The sequence below is a fragment of the Ammospiza nelsoni genome, chromosome 2 (genome assembly GCF_027579445.1).
Source record: "Ammospiza nelsoni isolate bAmmNel1 chromosome 2, bAmmNel1.pri, whole genome shotgun sequence".
Classification (NCBI taxonomy): domain Eukaryota; kingdom Metazoa; phylum Chordata; class Aves; order Passeriformes; family Passerellidae; genus Ammospiza; species Ammospiza nelsoni.
Window position 1 is genome coordinate 57,793,760 of NC_080634.1, and position 22,258 is coordinate 57,816,017.

Here is a 22,258-nt window from a genome sequence, read left to right on the forward strand (position 1 = left end):
ATTAATAGAGAATTCTGTTTCGTTTCTGGCTATTGCTTGTATTTTCAGCACTCATAAGAGAAAGAGGACATTCTTCAGAAAATCCTCAGGTTTCATGTCAAGGATCTACAAATAGTTTTAATGGGATGCAACTTTCTAACTTTTATGTAATCAATGTTTTCCAACTTGGAAACCACTGCTCTTGAGAAATAGTCCAAAGTGAAAAATCACTACAAGATGTCTTCTGCAGTGAAAAATCAGAACAAGATCTCTTCCATCTCTAATTCTAACACATTGAAAACACTTACAGAAAGTTTCCCTGATATGAAATTTTCAGCAACACAAGCTCAAAGGGAAAGGTTTTCCATACCTTTGTTTCAGTAAGAAATTATAAGTCACATCTGAGTAAATTTTTACACACACTTGACCGTTATATATCTGACAGCATTCTTAAATACTTTTCCTACCTTCATCTATTCTTTCAAGTCTGCATACATCATACATCTTGATTTGACAAAGACACAGGGATGCCCTGGCTGTTACAGTGGTCCCATTTCTGCAGCTCCAAAGCATCAGGACTGTCTAAAGAGACTTTAGGCATTTACTACCACCACAGTTAGGGACACACCTGTATCAGCATTATATTCTTCTTCTCAGACCCTAAGCAATCTTGGAAATAATGATTAAAACCTATACGGACATACTCACAGAAATCATAAAATCATGAGTGAAGGGTAAAATATATTTTTTCTTGCTAAACTGTAACCAGACATACTTAGAAAAACAACTGCAAAAGGACACAAAATTAAAAACAATAGGATAGAATTATGAGGTGCTAAAACTCTTCTACTACTTACTTTACCTGTAAAAACAGAATAGGGACTTTAAACAGTGATCAGCTGCATCCTTTACATAAGATTACTACATAAGATATAGTTACATAACAAAGTAGCTAATGCCACATTATGACCTAAATACAGTAAAGTTTAGGTATGAAGAAACTCCTGTAAAACTAACATAGTGTGTATTGTGAGTAGCAACCAAAATCAGAATGAAATACATATATATATATATATATATATATATATATATATATATATATTGTTTCTGTGAATAAATTCTGCATAAATCACAAAAATTTAAAACTGGTCCTGAAAAGCTCCAATGATTACATTAATTACCTCTAATTTCAAAATTATGGACATAAAAATGTGCCTATTTTTTCTTCCAGCTACAAGGAAATGAAAGCCAAAATTTTCAGTCCATATGTCTGAAGTGTGTACATGTGTTTACATCATGTCCCACACATCTATGGATATTGGCTTGCACATACCTACAAATGAGAGAATACAATGCACAAAGACTGGGGCAGTTCTTTATTCAAATCCACCCTTGCTTGACAAACTGCATCATACAGAACTCTGGTTAGCAGTAATTTCAATAGCCACTATGATTTGAAATATTTTGCCTGCATGTACTTATGAAACTCTGAACAGATGTGTCTTTATGTGAGTAGTTATCCTAGGGAAAAGTCTTTAAGAAGATACATTCTCCTGGCTTAACTGTAGTTTTATCCGGCAAAAAAGATACCAACCAAGGTATCTTACCTATCCTAGCAAGGCTTAGAGAGGCCTATATCTGATGAAGCACTACTAAAAAGGAAAGTGAAATTCTTAGAAGATGCCCTTTTCAAGCTGTTACACTTCAGATTTCATTTCTCTGCAAAAAGAGACGGTGGGGTCAATCTTCTGTTCCCCTCATTTTTCCTTGGTGTCAGAGGGAGGCCAGAAAGCATTTGCACCAAGACTCAGCTTTTCAATGAACAAACTGGTTTCATCACTGTAAAATGAGCTTAAACCAAAAGAGGGGAGAAAAAAATTTCCAAGTGGTATCCTAAAATTCAGTATTGCCATCTTACTCTCATATACAGTACAGCTCTATTCATTCTGCAACTCCAAGTCAGCTACTAAAACACTGTGCAAAACAGTGTTCATGCTGCATTCATGATGCAAAACTTACAAATTTTCTAAACCAGCAAACTGCTTGAGAATAGCTATAAGTGTAACGGCAGCTCAGTGTTTACACAGCAGTTTGATGAGACCAGAAGTACAAGCTTCTTTAACAGCAACAGCAAAACAAGCTGCCGTCTAAAAAATTACCTATGACCACAGTAGAAATCCAGTGGAAAATCCCTTAAAAATTTATATATGAAACAGTCAAACAATTTTCTATTTAAACACTAAATTCCTCCAGTTAATTTACTGCCAGGTACACTGACTGACAAACATTTTAAACAAAAACTAAGGAACACAGAGGAATCTCCCAAAGAAAATACATATATGTTATTGAACTACAGAAATACAGCATGGTGGGATATAAGCTCAGTTATTATACTCACTGTACTTCCTTTTTCTTTAAAACTTACAGCTTACTAGTTTTATGAGAACAATATAAGAGGCAGTTTCAGATTTATTCACACTCAAGTTCAAAACCATTCAAGGCACCTAAGAGTAAAACCATAACTCTTCCCATAAAACCATAACTATTTGCTACTGTTTTGTCTAACAGTTACTCCTTGTTTCTTCACCATTAGCTATAAAGGCTAACAGAAAGCACAAAACCCCAAACAACAAACAAAAAAGGCGGCATTCAGAGGACTAATAGCATTTAAACATTATTTAGAAACTTGTCACTTCCCATTACACCTACTGCCTGCTCCATTTCTCATCAATTTCTCCAGTTATAACAGCAAAATTCTCACTAGTTGAAATCTACTTTCTGAAGGTTTATAGCCCTTGACAGTTGTTATGGGAATAAACAAAAAACCTCAAATACTGTTAAATGATGCCTTAATGTTTTACAAGGAAGAAACATACTGGTAACCATGTTACGAAGTAGAAAATTTTATTAATAAAAGAGAGTTTTGTGAGAATAACATTCTAAGACTTCATCTGAATAAATGTTACTGTTGTTCAAGAAAATATGGTACAAATAATAAAAAAAACAAACAACAAAATCCAATGTGACAATAGTGATGCTTAATAGCACAGTCCTCAGTGCATTTCATTACACACTAATACATGGCTGAATCATGAAAGTAATCTGGTATCATCTTGACACAGATGAGTTCTCCTGCAGATTTTCATCTGATTTAATACAGAAAATAGGCTCCTTTTAATAGCTATAGTTTCTGGTAATTTGTTGAAGAAACTAAAGAGAAGAAACCAAAGGGAAGAAACCTAATAAAAACACATATTTGTCATGTATCATATATTCTGTTGCTCCATCTGTGTGGGAGGAGACCTTTCACATCTTAAAACCATATTTCATGAAGTTATACAATAGACACACTGCATACCATTAAAATATATTGGCAGTTAACAAAAAAATCAGGAATAATTTTCTAACACTCAGATCCCGGAATACAAGAACAAATTTTCCTAAATATTTTATTGTTTACATTCCTGCTGTTACAGATTCCCCGAGACAGTGAGAAAGAATGAAAACCAAAGCATAACATGTGAGACCATACACACTAACTAGTGAGCAAGAATAACCATATTCCAACAGCTCTCACTGCATTACAGTCACATTATTTACCAACTACTACAGTCATGGTGACACAGACGTATTCAAACTCCTGCTGAACTGGCTAAACTCAGATGCTGAGAGCAGGCTAAGTACAGCAGCATGACAGGAGACTTTGCCCAGAAAGTAGGTTAAACAAGCCTGTGCTGAGGGTAATGCAGATGAAAGAAGACTGGTAAACTTCCCTACACTGGTATAATCTAGTCCGAAATATCATTTGTTTTAGAACACTAGAACAGGGAAAGTTCCACATACATCACTCAGAAGGGATTTTGCCAATAACTTCACTCAAGCCCATGTTTCATGCGACCTGCATTTGCATACCAAATTTTCAAAACAAACAAACCCACCCACAACTTATTTTGCTTTGCTTGCATGTACAGCTTTTCCTTTGTCTATTAAATTCCCTAGCTCGACCCACACTTTTAACCCTTCTGATTCACTTCTCCATTCCACTGTGGGGGAGTGAGTGAGCAGCTGTGTGGGTCTTAGCTGCCTACTGGGCTTAACCCAGTACAAATAAGTAAAATTTACTGCCATACAACTTTAAACAGTTTAGCAATTCTAAACACAGGCATTCCACAGCTGCCACCAGAACTTAAAGGGAAAAAAACCACCACACACTAATCTCAACATAAGCAAGTCTGTGTCTCTGAGTATTTTTACTGAGAACTCCAGTCCTGAGTGCTACAAGCTCCTCATGAACATCTTTCTAATGGAGGAACACCAAGGCACACAGAACAGGATTTAAAATTAAGACCCCCATCACATTCTCTTTTGAAGTGTTGTAAAAGCACTTCCAAAATGCATTAACCTAGGTCCTCACTTCAGTATTTCCTTAACAGACTACCAATAAGAATCTACATTTGGTAATATAGATGCAAAACGTTTCAGAATTTATGTCCATACACAACTGGAGCAAAACTCTACAATAGGCCTGTGGGTAAATATGTCAGCAAACAAAAGGTGTCTGAATTGTGTGTTTTGCATAGCTGCAAAGCAAGGTTGTAAAACAAATCTAATCACCTTGGGTGTTGCAGTGTGATGTAATAGCCTGTTTCAGTCATCCTGGTTCTTTCCCCAGGTGTGCCAACAACCTCTCCCTTCCCCTCCCCTTGCCTCCTGCTGAGAGCTGTCAGTCTTGGTACTCCAGCAAAAGCATTGTGTGATTGGTAAAGTTCAAAAGATGCCTCTCAGCCCTGGGGACATTGGGCATCCAGGTGTCATTTGCCCCCCTGAGACTTCCCCCCCCCCCCCCCTTACCTGGTTGGTAAATGGTTCCTCATCTTCAGGAGGGTCAGTGTTTTCCAGTGAGGCTTCCACATCACCCATTGGAGCACTAAGGGCTTCCAAACTTGGGTATTCTTTCACCACAAAAATTCTGGGAATTCATAACTGAAGGAATACCTGGGACTTCAAGATATTTGGGAATGCCTCAGCTAAATGAAATATGCTTCAGCTGGCAAGAACAGATTGAACAAGTTTAGACTTGGCCCAGCTTTGCACTGGTGGTTGGACTAGACGACCTACAGGGGTCCCTTCATCAGCATCTTAGGTCCTTTCATAGTTATCCTGTGATCCTATAAAATTTAGATACAAAGTTAAAATATGCAGTTAATTTAGTAACAACTTCATTCTAAGTGATATTTACCATTTACTTACAAACAAATGTTCTCTTAAAGAATCTGTTTTTGTGAAGTCGCAATTAGATCTTAACCTAAAGTTTTTAAAAGGACAACTCAAATGCCAGTGGGACCAAAATTATCACAAGTAAGAGAAAAACATATATAAGAGATCCAAATGAAGGGAACAGCAGAGCTCTGCTGTACAAGAAAGGCAGTTGAAGAGTTATGTTTTAGATCACAAAATTTTACCTGGAATCTACTCTATTTTTTATGGAATAGGTAAAAATCCAAATCACCTACTACTCTATCTTTATTGCCTTAGATTTGATCACCTGGACATCTGTACCACCAATTCACCTTAAATAGTAAGATTGCTTAGAATGCAATTCCTTTTATGTCACTGACACTTCTAAAGCTGGTCCTTCTGTATCCATAGCACCAGTACATAAAAAATTCTGATGTCATCTGCATTCCACCAAGGGTGGAGGCAGACAAACACTTTCTCAAAATGAGTTCCCAAGAAATCTACGTTCATAAAACCAAAACATCCTGTTTCTATAAATGGAGTTGTCAAGCAATCCATTCTAGGACAGATACTCAGGGAGGAATTCTTAATTATAAAGCAGTTTTACCTCTATTTTATTTAGAACCTTCCTCAATATTATGCATAACCTTTATTTTTATGTTCCTAATTAATAATACAAAATACGAAAGGAGACACAAGTGAAAAATTATCACAAGAAGAAAAGTCCACTTTGATATCTTTAAAAAGACATGGTCATAAGCTAGGATTTGTAGACTATTGAAACAAATCATATTCTACAGCCTCATACAAATACACTATCTACTAGTTATGGATACAAGGGGACTTGGAGCACATGGGAGGTCAGACACAAGCAAGGTCATATTTAACTCTGTCATATGGAAAATTAAAAATACAACAAGGAGGAATACAATCATAGAATCACAGTCTTGGCAAGTGACAGCATAAGCCTGGAACAATGGCAATCATGAGCTCCCACCAAGTCTAGAGGTGCAAGTTACTAAAATGAAAGTTGGGTGCACTAACAGTGACTACTGTGAAATAAGCTGAACACACATTATCCAAAGGAAGGTGTTTACAAAGCAGCTCACAAACTGCTATGTCCAGTTGTTTACAACGAAGCAAAAGACAATAAAACTGTTAAAACACCCCAAAATCTGTAGAGTTTCATGAAACTGCAAGACTTGGGGATCTGAAGTCATATTTCACAGCGGAACACCAAAGGTTCATCTGTTTAGGACTGTCTCACAAGCCCTTGCAATATTTAGTACAGCAATGTAAGACAGGAGCAGCCTCAACTCTGTCCCCCACTGCTCTGAGGGTAGTTTCCTCCCCAAGAAAAGGCACAGCAGGCAAAATCACATGCCAGCTCCTTAATGCCACAATTCCAAGCCTGCCCTAGGAGTTTAAATCCACCATCATAACCATTTAGATCTTCATCCTATTTACATGGGCAGAAGTTTTCAGCAGGAAGCTAGATGGACAATTGCAATGGCATCCTAAATTACTGTAACTGGAGTTATCCCTCATTAATCAAATACAGAAGTTCATCAGATACAAAAGTAAAAAATAGTGTATAAAGAACTGCAGGAGAGTAAATGCCTGCTACAGTGGATTAGCTGATCTTGTTAAGAAAAAAGAATACGTGACCATGAGTTGAAGCTAAAATACAAAATTGCTGTGTAATCTCTTATTTGTTTCCAAAGGAAATATATAATCAATCATACTATTATCACTGGCATATTTTAAAATTGAGACAGGACACATGAGCCATAAATTTCTGATCTAGAAACACAGACTCAGGCAGGGAAATTGATGGCCAGAGGGACAAACTGTATCAACATAAATGTCTCTTTTATTAAGACAAATCAATTGCTTCAACATGTTTCAGCAAGGATAGTCCACTACATCAGAATGTAAACAGCAGCACAAAATAAGGTGAGACAGTCTGGAACAACAGGACTGACTAAATACTCTTTAGGTATTAGAGAAATTCCTCTAAAAGCAAGAAGTTCTGTTCATAAAGCAAAAAACCCTGGCAACTTACTACCCTCTACCATTTTCATTTGCGCAAGACTGCTTCCCAATTATTTATTTACACTCTTCCACAGGAAAAAAAAAATAAACTGTAATTTTGGAGATAGATAGCTTTCTGAGATGCTCATGCTTTACTACTCCCATACCAACACCATTATTTATTTCCTCATTTTAGAGCCTTAGCAGCAATAACAAAATCTGATAACTGTCTTTGAAAAGCTATACACTAGACTGATCATCTCAAATTTGTGTGATCACAAATTTGATCAGAACTCACTTTAGTATGGCCATATTTCCAGATGATTGTGTTAACAAAGCCTTACACTGCAAAGTTAGAACACAACCTGCTACTGATTTCTTGGGTGATTTTAAAATGAGGTTCTTTGGATGTTTATGAGCTACGTGTAGAAAACCCTCTGATTCTCATTCAGCATTTGTCCATGTTGACTTCACACACAAGAAGAAAAGAAAATGTGTTTTTTTTAATGAATTCTATTCCTGAAAACTTTACTGTCTTGCAGCACCATGCATTACTTCTATTTAGGCTAATTCAAAATATTGGGGAAAAAAGTAACAGATTTGTGAGGCATATAGAGGGAAGCAACCTCCAGCCTTTTTTGCAAGTTTCAGACCTTTTATTGGTGTAAGATTTTTCAGATTTAACTAACCTGTTCACTATTCCCTGACTATTTCAAACTCTATCCAAAGTATTCAGAAATCATTCAAAAACATATATTTATAATAAGCCAACATTCACATCTAGTAACTGGTACATTTGTTTCTTGGGGGAGGGCAGTGTTAGGGTTATGGTGGATTTTTTCCCCTTTTAAAGGTAAACCCTGCAACACTGGATAGAAACACAAGGAAATTTCACAGGCTCCTTCTATTTCCTACATGTACAGTCTCAACTGCAATGCTTGAGTTCCCACAGCAATACTCTGATTTATTTCTTAATTTTAGAGCCTTTCCCTGTAGAGACTAAACCTTACACTGTCTCTTACTTCTCTTTAGCAAGTACTTGTAGAAAAGCCTCTTTTTCTTCAGGCTACCAATGCTTCATAGATAAACATGGCTTAAATTTTTCTGATAAATGAGATGCTGGAGGGATCCCAGAGCCACATCTCCCACAGCTTAACATTTAAGTGCATAACTAAAATGCTTCTCTGAGACTACCAATTACTGCAGTTCTGTTACTACCGCACAGAACTGCTCAACACCAAACAGAGCTATGAGATTCCAGAAGCCATTTTTAGCCCAGGGCACTAGGCCAAAAATAACCTTTTCAGTTCTCTAGGAAGCCAAATGTACAAAGATATGAAAACTGGCAGAAGGAGTACAGCACTTCTTGCCAAAATACTGATTTTTTTTTTTTTTTACTGTGTACAGTTACTACTCTTTCATATTACCCGATTCTTAACTGATTGCAAATCTATAGTGATATTCTTTTTGAGACCATTTGTGAGTTGTAGGTCTGTGCCAGAAACTACTATGAAGTGAGCTTCTGCATTGTGTTAATACATTTAAAACCACTCCCAGGATTTAAGACCTGAATGGAAGCTTTAAGCCTTTACTGCTATCCCAACATCTTCCAGAACAAAACTAATTCAAATACCTCAACATCCATTCTTCAAGATATCATACACTGACAGTTAAAAAACATGAAAAAAAAAATCTCCAAAAAATACCAGAGAATCAAAGTTGGATTCCATTCACAGTTTTGTCTCTGATCTGTTCTGAGATCTGGATTAAGCCGTTCAAAATTCCTGCTTCTCAGTTTTTCCAATCTATACAACCAGGGATAACCTGCATCATTATAGAACAATGAAATAACTCACTGTGCAAAGTTCGCACGGTAATTTTTTAATGGAAACATGGAGCAAGAGCTATGCTAGGAACACCTAAAAGTAGAAATCTTAAAGTCATTATATTAATGACTTAAAGGCTTTAGCTCTTAAATTCATTACATTAACAATCAATATAATTACGTAAAAGGCTTCCAAATTACAAGAAATTCAAAAGACTACTTTCTCTACCCTTAGAAGTTCCTGACTGGTTGGTTGAATGTCAGAGTCACACACAGCACACTTCAGCAGATCAGTAATAGCAGCAATACCATGATATAAAAGTGTCTCATGGTCTACACCATGATAGTGTCTGTCTTATCTCTAAATTCACTTACAAAAATGTCAGCAAATTAAAGTTACTGGTTATTTTAAATTACTTCCAATTTTCTTTCAAATCATAAGAGCCACACCATTTGCTTGAAAGATTTTTTTTTGCAGAGAGTCTGCCAGATTATCTTCACTTTTTATGGTGAATTTGAGACAGCACATGGAAAAAGAAAAAAAAAAGAAAGAAAGTTCTGAAGACGAGGGAGAAACTTGACAATTTTTTTAAATGAAAAACAATTTTAGGCTCTGCAGTCTTTTTTGTCCCCCCCCCAAAATAAAACCTCATAAAAATAACATATAAAACTACACATTGCCAAATTAACATAATAGTTTTCCATCACAATTGAAAGTTCAGACAGTGAATTGAAACATCCATTATAACATGGCTACAATTCAGTAAATCAGTCTTAATTTCTGCACATTATGACTAAGAAGCTATATCATCATATTGATGCTGTATAGAAACTAGAAGGAAATGGTACTGATGGGTCTCAAAACAAGTCCAAACATTTCAGATGGATGGCACAAGGATGTTCTTGTTCATACATCTCCCTTCAAACACACTAGTAAGCAGGGGGAAATAAAATACCATGTCTAGCAAACCTTGCAAGTGACAGGACATGTGTGAGTGAGGAAAAAATCAAGTCAGTAACACAAGGCAATCTGAAGGGCTGCTAAGTGGAACACAAGCAAGGAGTAGGCATTCAGCCAGACTGGAATTCAAACCTTGGAAAGGGGATCACAGACAAAACTTACTGAGCAGGGAAACTACACTGTACAAAGTGGAAGGCAAAAGGACAGTTTTCTTGAACTGGGATGAACTCAAAAAACCCCAACAAAACAAGCAAACAAGAAGCCCTAGCAACACAACATAAAATGAGCATGGGAAACCCTGGGTTAAGTTGTTCCCCTTGATCAATCACAGCTGTATTTAGTAACCAGAGCATCCTTGTCCTGCTCCAACTGCTGAGAAAGCTCTTTTCAGCTTTGACCAGACACTCATTCCAGAAATCTTCATAACAGTCTGCATTTTTAAATTATATAACATATGAATTACACTATGTTCTTCCTCCTTCCCCACTGAATAGACACACAGCTTTGTTGTTAATTCATTTGCCTTGCCTTAAAAAGACTGAATCGAATGAATTCAGCTAAGCCTCACTATTCTCAAAATACAGTAATATAACAGCAGCAATAGACAGGTACTACCAATATTTCACTGTCTTTAAAATGGGACATAATGTTCTTACTATACAATACAATAAACTATTGTTATTTGCATTTTAGGTATTTTGCCTTACCCTGTAAGGGTTACCCAAGTGTGTATTCTGCTCCATGTCTTTCCTTAGCTTACCCTCTGATTCAATTTTCTTTTCCTACCCCAATTCTTGCCCATTTCACAAAACTTCTCCATCAGTTTCAGTGATTTATTTGCATACACATTTTATGAACCTGTTTCTTTCTGTTCACCAAACAACAGATCCAGCTTCTTACTCATGCTTTTCTCTTCACATTTAAATGTGGTGGGGTTTTTCCCCTCATCTTATTTATTTTTCATTTTTCCTTTTTGGCTGTCTAATGTAATGCTACAAAGGAGAGGTGTCACGGCAAATAGCACAACCAAACATGCACACTTTAGATGCTACAAAACCTCATGTCTGATCACATAAGATAAATTGAAGTTAAAGTGTCATTTGCAGTCACTTGGCTACTTTTGAAAAATACTACTTTAGAATATAAACTAGTATTATAATAGTATTTTAGTGTTCTTTACAGTATAAAGAAATCAAGTCACATGCTATGTTTAAATATATTTCAAAGATACAATTTGCTGAATTTTATTTAATTCAAAAAACTATTTGCCTTAAATCCTTCACACACATATGAATGCCAGCTGCTCCAGCAATGTCACTTCCTACCAGAAAAAAGTATTTATCAGACGACAATAGTAGTAGAAAATACCTAGTTTATATGGTTAAATCCAAAATCTAGAAATTACAGCAGTTACTAATCTAGTATTTTAAAGCACCATGGTCCTGGAAGGAAATAAAAAAATTACAACTACTGCACTTCACACCAAGGAATAAAATCACTCATCTACAGAAAATCAACATAAAAACCTTCTCCATCCAGCAGCACAGGTCACTGCTAACATTGGTGCTCAACTATTTTGCCCTTGTTCTGCTTCTCATAAAGACCAAGAACTCTATTCTGATATTTAAAACTTCCAGCTACTTCCAGTAATTTCTCTAACCATTCCTAGAAGAACTACCTCACGTAATCACCATGAACTTAGCAGTTAGCTTTTAAAAGTTTTAAATCCACATAAGCTCAGCTGAACATGAAACACTTTCATGCAGCTTCAAAAGCAAGTGCAAACCTCCTCAGGCTCCAAATTAAGGGCAAAACTAATCCCCACTTGGCTCTGCCATGATCATCATCTCACAACTTTCAACTTTTTGTTTTTTCCTTTAAGAATATTTCTCCTACAGCCTGGGATAGGAGGACAAAAGACTGTTATTGTTATTTCTATTTTTAAATAGTTAGGAGGTTTACAGGCATTAGGGTGTTCTGCACCATACAAGGAAACAAAGAATAAAAAGCTGGCCAGCAAGACACCCTTAGAGAAAGAGGCTGAGGAGAAAGCGTCAGAATTTCATAAATGAACTCCTCCCACAAAGAAACATCTACGCACAAGTTTAGCAGAAAGGAATTATTCCTCCAGAAGCTTAACCCCTCAGTTGCATTCCAAAGAACTGCTCTGATGGGTGTGTAACACCTTGCACAACATGGTCAGCAGAGAACAGTCAGAAGTCAGATGTACCACTATTCCCAGTTTTGACAGCAATCCGCTCACTGAACGCAGGGATGACATTTCTGGCTCTTTCACTTTTACACACCGGAGGACAATAAATGGGTGCACTTGCCATAATTCTGGTCTCAGCAGAACAAATTTAAGGTATCTCTGGTTTGGGAAGTGCCATTTCAATTATTTAAATCATATTGATTTTAACTGTGAATTAGCAACCTAAGCAGCTTGGGAATGTTCACAAACCTAATAAATGCTTACTAACAGTCAGCAAGAACACAGCAGGCAGAATGATGAGCAGTCAGCCTGTCGCCCAGAGAAGTTACTCATCCTTCCTAGAATGGTCATTCTGATACACAAAACACCAGTCTCTCCATCTTGTTTGATCTTGTAACTCTGCAAGCAGCAAAATCACTGGGTTTTCCTAATGCAGACAAATAGATGCTAAGCTTTCCAAACTTAAATTCAACAATTAGTATTTTAAAGTATGAATTTGAAACTATTATTTGTAGCATAAAGTCTGTAAATGTCATGTATGTTGGAGCCAAACAATTTTCTCCATGTTTATCTGATTCTCTATGCACACAATTCTAATCATTATGAACATAACTGGCATTTTTCCTCAGTTTTGCAGATTTCAGAGAATTATCCCAAGCCATTACACACATTTCTCTTCTTTGACTTCATATATTTTCTTCAATAGCTCCTAGGTTTTCACTCCCTATACACTTCTACCTTTAACAGTATGATCTTTTACCTATTTCCTTGTTCAAATCTGTATGGCATTACCACTTGTCCCTTTCCTCTTCCAAGCCTGTTGTGCAAATATTCATTCCACTTTGTCATAGCTGATTCTGCCCCAGCCTCTTCCCCTCACAGAAATATTCAGTGTTTTCAAAACTCTCTGTACAGTAACCATGTTAAGATTCCTACAATCTCTCCTGTTTAAGAGATGTCTAAACCAAGATGCCTTTTTTGCTGAAGACACAATAGAAACAGACCAGGGAAGGACTGAAAGAAGGCTCACAAACAATGCAGGGATATTTGGCTTCTACCTCCCACCAGTGATCACAGGTGAATGGATCTGCAGAACTGCTTGTCTAAAAACATTTGAAAGGGAACCTGTAGCACCATAACAGCTCTTCTGGAGCGTAGTCAGTCTTTTCCAAGCAGATTGGCCAAGGATGCACAAAGCAACAATATTTCTACAAAAGCCTTCAGCTTTTATCTATTCACATGCACAGCACGTCCAAACACAGCAATTCCAGGCAGAGCTGTTTAAATAACTGCCACCCCAAAGGGGAAGTTCTCTTTGGGGGTAAAGGTTCAATTCACAGCAGAGCCTAATCCTGCTGAAAGTGAGGGGTTTCACCCTTTCTCCTACCTCTTCCCATGGTTTTTAGGCTGGCATCTCTCCTACCTCTCAGCCTGCACACTAGTTTTGACTAGCAAGCAAGTCAAAAAGAAAGAACAAACAAACAAATACAAGGGAAACACACACACAGAGCCAGTGGTAGAAAGCCATTAATCTGCTCAAGCCACATTCTGAGACAGTAACCAGACAATTGTGTACTCACAATTTGTTCCATGCAACAAACAGCCTGAGCCAATTCCCTTTATTTTGTGCTGAGGAGCGTGTAACAGCACCTGCAAAGTCAGTGGCTACATTTCAGCTATGGGAGCATCAATCTCCAGACAAAAGAGGTAACTTTCAAAAGCACCACTGACTAGACTCCACAGCAAGAGAACTAATAGACCGTTTTCAATAGAACTCAATAGCCTTGATGTTTATAAGATCCACAAGCAAGGACACATTTAGGCTTCAGGAGGAACAAAAGGACCAAGAGGGTTTAAATGGTATTCTGCAGTTAGAAGTTGCTATGCACATCCATGTTTCTAAAAGAACTCTTTTAGTTTGGTAAAGCTCTTTGGCAAAGTATTGCTTATGAGTAAAAAACCAGAAATTAGAATATGTTGGCACAGAGATGCCCAGACAGATCACACGATTAGGTGGTGTCAGAAACTGTTTAATACACAATAAAGAATACAAAATTGATTTATCTTCATGTTTTAGCCATAAGAATTACATCTCCTAAGTTTTGGCTGCAGGGTAATACTCAATTCATTGGTGATAATAAGCAAACATACTTACTCTCTCTCCCTGTCCTAATATACTTAAGATACTCTTGTGTAAAAAAACAGTAAGTAAGGTTAGAAATCTTCAAATACACACAGAAAGGCTGCAGGAAGAGACTGACTTTTGAAATTAAAAAGAAACTGAGTTCTATTATTTTTTAGCCTTATAAAGACATTATTTATTGATACGAGTTTAAGTTAAATGACCATAATGAGAGGCTCTCAGCCTTATCCAAAAAATCCACAATTTAATCAAAATATTAATTCAAAATTATGAATTATTCCAAGTAATTATCAGAGAGAATTCTTAAAAGGAGCAGGGCATATCAAACATATTTTTCTCTAATGGCCAAATAACAATCAAATTCTAAAGAGTCCATATAATGGTCATATTTGGTATTTGGAAGTGTGCAGCAGCACAAACAAGCCATGACATCCTGCCCAGTACAACCTGCACTTAGAAGAGGAGGAACCAACTGCACATCTGCTGCTGAAATTAGGAGAATTCTCACATATGAAGGAAGAATTACATTAATAAAGCAGGTGGAGAAAATAAGTAAGAATAAATTATGGCAATCTAATGTACACAGAATCATAGAATGGTCTAGGTTGGATTGAACCTTTAAATGTGATCTAGTTCAACTCCCCTGCATGAAGCAGCAACATCTTTGACTAGATAGGGTTGCTCTGAGCAATCCATGCACATCATATTTAATGTTTAAAAAGGGGGGGAAAACAAGAAATACTACTGTTGATGTTATCAGCAAAGAGGAATGAAAGGAACATTTTTACCCAAACCAGCATCAAGGCTCACAGCAATACTATGATTTTTCAACCTTGAAAGCAAGTCCACCATTACAGCTGAAAAAACTATTTCAAAGATGCTGCCAGGCAAAGGTGTCTTCAACACAGCATTGTCTGACAAGTATAGTCCACTCAGAAGCACTTTAAAAAACAGCAGGCAGGAGCTCTTTTATCAAGAGAGCATTTTATTGCACAAAAAAAATACACATTCCTTCCAAAATTTCATACTGCCCAATGTAGCAATAAAAAACTTCAGTAAGTAATTATTTTCTAATAATCTAGTATGCAATTGAAAGAATTGATTTTCTTCTCTGCCAGGTCCCTACCAGCAGCAGCAAATAATCCCTCCCCATGTGCAAATTCATCCAATAGAAATGGATGAAGCAGTTATTCACCAGAACAGGTTCAGAGGATTTGTCTTCAGATACACAATCAAAGCCCACAGAAAGAGGCTGAGGTAATACAGCAGGCAGCCATGGTTACATCTTTGGGCCTTTGCTTGCTCTTTTATAAAGAAACATGCTTCCAGCATTCCCAGTGGTTTGGAGGAATATAATTGCATGCTATTACTTAAGAACTATGTGATTACTGTGCCACTGCCTTCCGCATAACCCAGCCTGTAATAAAAGTGATAAGAATAGCATTTATTATTTCTGAAATGGTTTCTGCATTGCATTCACACTGATGTGGTTTAAAATGCCTGACTAAACTCAAGACACTTTGCATAGAGGTTTTATTTTCTTCTAACAGTACTGTACACCATGAAAACTCCATTCTGTGTGCAGAGACCTGACCAGGTCACTCAGCACTTGAGCAGAACTCTCAAAGGCTGAGGAAGAAATGCTCTATCACATTCCTATAACCAAGATGGATTTAATGCAAAGAAAAGTCACAGAAGAAAAAGCATAACCAGAAGCTGCAGGAATAGAAAGTGACAAGTACACTTCAGCCTCTGTAGCTATTACAGAATGTAACAGCAGTGAGAACTAGAAAAATCAAACTATCCCATCCCAGCTGAAAAAGGCAAACAAGCCACGTCCGTTTCATAAGTGCATCAATTGCTATAGAAAATCTGACTTCTAACTTCAGGAACAAAATAAATGCATGAACAGAGAACTTGAAGTTGTTCACTCTTTTCTTCCTCAGACCTACAAAAAGCACTCAGAACCTTTCTAGAAAACAAGTTTGAAAATATTTTATTTGAGAGAAGCTGTAGACGCTCACTTTCTGAATCAAAAAGTATTTTCAGTGTGCAGTACTAAAACACTGTCAAGTGCAGACAGGGTTTCAGTTTTCTGGAAATTCCCTCCTCCTCAGAGCCCTAAACTTAACCCCCCTCAATCATCTCCTCTACATCAAGAAGTAACTTCATTTTTCAGTGAGCCTGGCAATCCTCTCCTCCCCTCAAAAAACCAGTGAAAGGCTACCCCCTACCCCAAAAACCAATGTTTCAGGACTTCAGAGATACGTCAGCACATCAGATCCAAAACTACAAATCACTCATTTCAAGGATCCATTCCAAGTAGTACAAGAAAGTTTTATACTATGCACATTTATGGAGAGGAAGCAGAAGAGAAAATTCCCATCAAGAGTTTGCCCCAAGAGTTTCAGAAACTTGGCCTTAAGCCAAGCATCTCTTCTGTTTATATATTTGTTATGTAATGTAACAAACGGAAAAAACCATGGATATTTTGGAAATATATCAACACACAACTTCCAAGGCAGTTCCCATTAAACAGTTACAACAAGGTGTTACAAACAAAACCTTAAAGCAACTATAGATTAACACAGTGTTCTTCTAAAAAGGGACAATGATAAAAGGGCTGCTGTTGTCACAAGATTAAGACAAGGGTTGATCTACACTGCTTTTTATATCAAACAAAAAGAGAATGAAAACACAATTCTACATTCAATTTCATATTGAATTCGTATTGTTTACATGTTTCCATGCAAACTCTGGCAAAAGCACAATAATGCTCGGAGACTATTTTTTTCCCTAGAAAAACCAGTAGAACAAGCAAGCATGTAAGAAGCAGGTGCTACCTCTACATACTACACACAGCTCATGCCTGTACAGCACATACTTACACAATACACAAATACTAACATGCAATCACTACCAATCAAACTATTTTCTTTCCAGTATACAACCCCCTCAGCATACAATTTGGTTTTCCAACAATTTGGTTCAATATTGAACAAGCTCAACTTCTATTATCTTCTATTAAACTATTATCTCATATTGCAGCATGTCTGCTGAAATTCAACTTTGAAAAAGAAATGAGATAAAAAATGCCTTGCTTGGGATGACAAGCTGAAAGTCATTCTTCTAACCACACAGAGCTCCCCTACCATGCCTATCCTTTTCACATCTGCTACTGAGTCAGCTGATGGTTAGAATGGTAATTTCATTCATCAAGTTTCCTTCACTTCTTTAACTGATATCAGGATATAGGTGCTCACACAGACCAGTGTGAAATCCACTCAGCAACAGCCATCAAGTAACAAAGTTGAACAGCAATAACACATGACACCTACCATACATCTGAGGCACTAACTCTGGGACAGACACAACAACCACGTGTTGTCTCCATATACAGGAAGGCATAAATGCCCTCATGTGCAGCAGTAGCTGAGAATTTAGATTCATGTTATCACATGTCTGCATGCAGGTATAGCACCTGCTGTTTTATGGGACAAGAACAAGCGACTACATGTCTCCTGCTCTGCTGCACAACACAACTGTCTCCAGCAGGCAAATGGGGACACAAGGGCATGTGGAGGCTGTATGCTGAAGACCTTAGCAATACACTAATGTTCCTCTAATGCGGGTTTACACCCTTCTACCTAGTGACACCATGTAAAGAAGGGATTAGGTTCCATCACCTGGGATAAACAGGAGCAGGAAAACTCACATGACCCTTTAAGGTGGGTCTGCCTCCCTAGGTGAGAAATAAGTGTGCCCTTTTTCATGTTGGAAAAAAGGTGTGAGAGCAAGTTAACACAGACTGAATACATGTCCCCTCACCACTCCTGCCTGAAGGGTTGTCAGGCCCGTCCCCTTACAGATTTATGTAATGATGGTGTCCCCCACTGTAGAGTACATATAGTGCCTGTGAAGATGAGGATTTCTCTCTACATTTGCCCTGGAAGATAGCATTGCATAGAGCTGGCACTTGTGGCTACATGACTGTAATGACACTGAGGGGCACGTCAACCCCAGTGCTGAACAAGTGGCATTTGCGAAAGGTAGCATGCCCCCTGGGGCATCTGCACAGCAAACAGTCTTCCTATGGACATGGCTCCCCTGTGGCATGCAAATACGCGACACGTTGAGAGGCACACGAGTATCTCAATGTGGTTACATACGGACTTGCATCCCCTCCGTGCCAGGTGGGTTCACCCGCGAGCAGCAGGTCACAAGCAGCAGGTATCCACCCTGGCACCGTGTGTGCATTCCTGCCGCGGCTGAATCAAAGGTGGGCTGGCTGCCACCGCAAACCTCAGCAGTCAGGGAAGGGTGGCACAGACACGTACATCCCCCAGAAAGAGAAGAGGACGGGGCGAGCAAGAATTCCCCACACATTCCCCCAGTGTGCCAGGGGAGAGGCAGCTCTGCCTCACCAAGCGCCGAGCGGGGGGATGGAGGGGAGCGTGCACAGATCCAGCCATATGGAAGCAAACACCTACCTCATACACCAAGGCGGGGGAATAAAGAAAGCACAGGGTCCACGGAGAGATGGGGGTGGCCTCGGCTTCCGTGCGGGGACGGGCCCCGAGGAAGGCGAACCAAAGGGTGGGGAGTGGGTGCTCGCCCACTCGCGGAAGGTCGGGGGGCACCGAGGGGGCGGGGAGGGCATCCCGGGCCATTCAACAACCCCGCCTTCCCCGCTCCCCGGCCGCCCCCGCCCTGCGCGCCGCTCACCCGGGCTCACCTGCCCGCACCGTGTCGGAGAGGTCGTGGCTGAGGGCGGCGGCGCTGCGCGGGAACTCCTTCAGCTTCCTGCCGCTCAGGTTGAGCCCCCCGGAGTGCGCCGCCTCCTCCAGCGCCCGCTCCAGACCGCGGGTCAGCGGCGCCTGCAGACCCAGCGCTCCGCTGCCGCTGCCGCCGCCGCCCACCCCGGCTGCCGCCGCCAGAGCGGCAGAGGGGAAGGGCTGCGACTCGCCTCCCAGCGTCGCCATCTTTCCCTCGCCGCTGGGGCTACCCGAGAGGGCCACCGGACCTGCCTCCCTCCTTCCCTTCTTCTCTCCCTCCTTCCTCCTCCTCCTCCTCCCGCTCGCGGCGGCGGCGGCGGCGCGAGCAGGGGGCGGAGGCGCGCGGCCCGGGCGAGGCGCGCCCACTGCGCATGCTCCGCCCCTCCCGGCAGCACTTCCCGCCGCGGCGCCACCTAGCGGCGGCGCGGTGCTCCCGGCGCTGGAAGTGCCAGTGGGGAGGCGGAGAGGGGGCGGCTCTCCATTGTTTCCTTGCCGCAGCATTCCTTGGAAAGCCAGCCCGGGAGGCCTGCCCGCAGCCGACTTGGGCCCCTTCTGCGGGCAGCCGGCGGAGCTGTCCCCCGGCAGGGCCCGGGGGCTGGATGGGAGGCGGTGGGCGGTGTGAGCCTGCAGGTGTGCCGGCAGCAGCGTGTGCGGGCTCGGCTCTCCGCAGTGGGAAGTTAAAGGCTGCAGCGGCCGCTGCCACCGAGCGAGGCTTCGGGAGCATCTGCCCTGCAGAAGGGCTTTCTGTGCCGTGCTTCTTCCCAGCGGCCGGTGCACAACTGCTGTGGCTCCTGCCCCAGAGGGACCCTCGGAGGATTTGTAGTGACAAACCAAGCGTAGGAGCCACCATCCGTTCAGTTTCCGCTGGGATGACCTTTCCGAGCGGTGAGGGTGATGGGTTTAGTTTATTTCCCCTTCCTCTCTGCAGCTTGGCAAAGTTGAGCCCAGGAGATGGAGAGGAGCAAGACCAGGTGTTCCCACAGGGGTTACAGAGTTTAAAGTTAACACAGGACTTGTACAACGTCACCCCTGACCTGTGCTTTACAGACCATTACATTTAACTCAGCCTGAGCCGTGATCAATGGTTAAACCAAAGCCTTCCCAGCTCCAGGAAGTGAAACCGCTGAGTGCTACAGGGACAAGGAAGACCTAACTGGCACAAGGAAATAACCCCAAGTTCCTGAAGAACAGGAGACATCATAGCGAGTTTAGCAGTCACAACCAGAAACAGCACTGGGGAACGAGAATGGGAGAAAGGGTGTTAGAGGTGGACCTCTTCACATAAAAATATCATAGCATCCATTAAAAACTTGTTCTTTGTAATTAAGATATTTTCTCAATAACAGAATTTTTCATTTTTGTTTTATATGCATTGTGTCACTGCAAAAGTGTCAGCAAACAGCAGTGTTTTTAAAGAGATGCCTTACATTGAGGAAAGAGCTGTAGGGTAGATGGGTAAAGGATGTTATTTTACTGTAATTACATTTATAATGCACCTAAAATACAACCCCTGAACTTAATTTCCAGTGCAAATTCCCCTCATACCTACTACTGCTACCCGAGCACCTACTACTGCCAGTTCTTTATTTTGATGCAGAGATCTTAGTTTTTGGCATGACTAAATCAATGTACTACCAGTTCAAGAAAATTTTGGATGCACCAGAGGGTAAGCCTTGACAACATTCCTTGGAACAGTCCCTAGCCAAAGTTAACCAACAGTTACCACAACATTTGTGCCCGGATATCACATTGCTTTTGACAAAGCTTGTTGGTGGGTTATGAAGATCATATTACCCACAAATTTCCACTAGTCACAGCATGCTTTGGTTTTGTTAAAATGTTTAATTCCAGTTTGCGTGCAATCTTTGCATTGCTGCTGGAAAGCATAAAGAAATAGATAAATAGCTACATCTTCTCAGCAATTTGAAGAAAAGTGTTGATAAACAGTAAGTAATAAAAACATTATTCAATTCAAGTTGAATAAACTGTGAATAAGAACTAACTGCTAGGCTCCCCCTATATTTTTAAATGGAATTTCTTAAATGCAAGTTTAATGAACTAAGTACTACATTCTTATACACTTAAATAAATCTGAAATACTGTAGGTTTTATAACTCAGTAAATTACTTTGCATGGGAGATTTCCTGTGTATTAAATTACCCAGCATTGTGGAATTTTATTTGGAAATTTTAAATATAGAACGAAACGTTCAGGCAGCATAGATGAAAAATTCCTCTTCCAGCATCAGGTCTTTACAGTCAGGAATCAGGCCTGTCTTCTGGTGTGGTTTTCTCACCAGTGGAACACCATGTCCCTTCCTCTCCCACTTCTGGTAAGACATTATTTCTAAAAACGATTTTTATTTAAAAAAAAAAAATTATTTTATATTTCTCTTCATTGACCTCACACCATAACACCAATCCTGAGAATTGATTCACAGCATCTCACTGAAGGGAGATTAGCAGTGATACCTTTCTCAGCCTTATTTGAAGGACAACTCAAGGACAACTCATCCTCCTTTGCAGGAGGTACCCAAATCCCAGAGGAGCCACCAGGTTACCCTGCTTGCAGGCAGACACCGTGTGCCCACCTTGCCTGCCCTGCTGGGCTCACATGAGGGGCTGTGGCTGGCAAAGGCAGACAAGTCAGCACAGCCTTCCCTCTGAAGACATGCAGCATGAGGACAGCTAGGATTACAGAAAGTCTGAGGCTACACGGGCACTTGGCCTAACAGGGGTTAAAGATGTAGGTTTGACTTTATAGGAGTGCAAGGGCACACAGCAATAATCAGGGATCAAGACTGATTTAAACTGCTTTTTGATCTGAGCAGCTGATCTGCAATGCAGGCATGACCTGTGCTTATCACACACTAAGTTCAAACTCCTAGAAGTAATACAATGAAAACAGTCCATGTTACCAAGATTGTAGAAAGAAAAATAAATAAATAAATTCAAAAATAAATGAAAAAAAACCACAACACAACAGCAACCTGCAAAACTTGCAGAGAGCTGAGGCTGTACATTGCCTTCACTTTCTCTCCTCTCTGCCTGAGTACTGTGCCAGATCTAACTCTGTTCCTATAGATACAAAG

General features: G+C 39.9%; 1 protein-coding gene across 3 annotated transcripts in view; it reads right to left on the bottom strand.

Annotated features, from left to right (window-relative positions):
• Positions 1-19,440, bottom strand: part of LRCH1 (leucine rich repeats and calponin homology domain containing 1) — a 115,264-nt gene extending 95,824 nt beyond the window's left edge. For all 3 annotated transcript variants that reach the window (XR_009420508.1, XM_059493529.1, XM_059493528.1), the window contains exon 1: positions 19,128-19,440. Coding sequence is in view for 2 of the 3 variants with exons in the window: in XM_059493529.1 (XP_059349512.1) it covers positions 19,128-19,374 (247 nt within the window). In the remaining variant the exon portion in view is untranslated. The remainder of the gene's footprint in view (positions 1-19,127) is intronic.
• Positions 19,441-22,258: the final 2,818 nt, after the last annotated feature.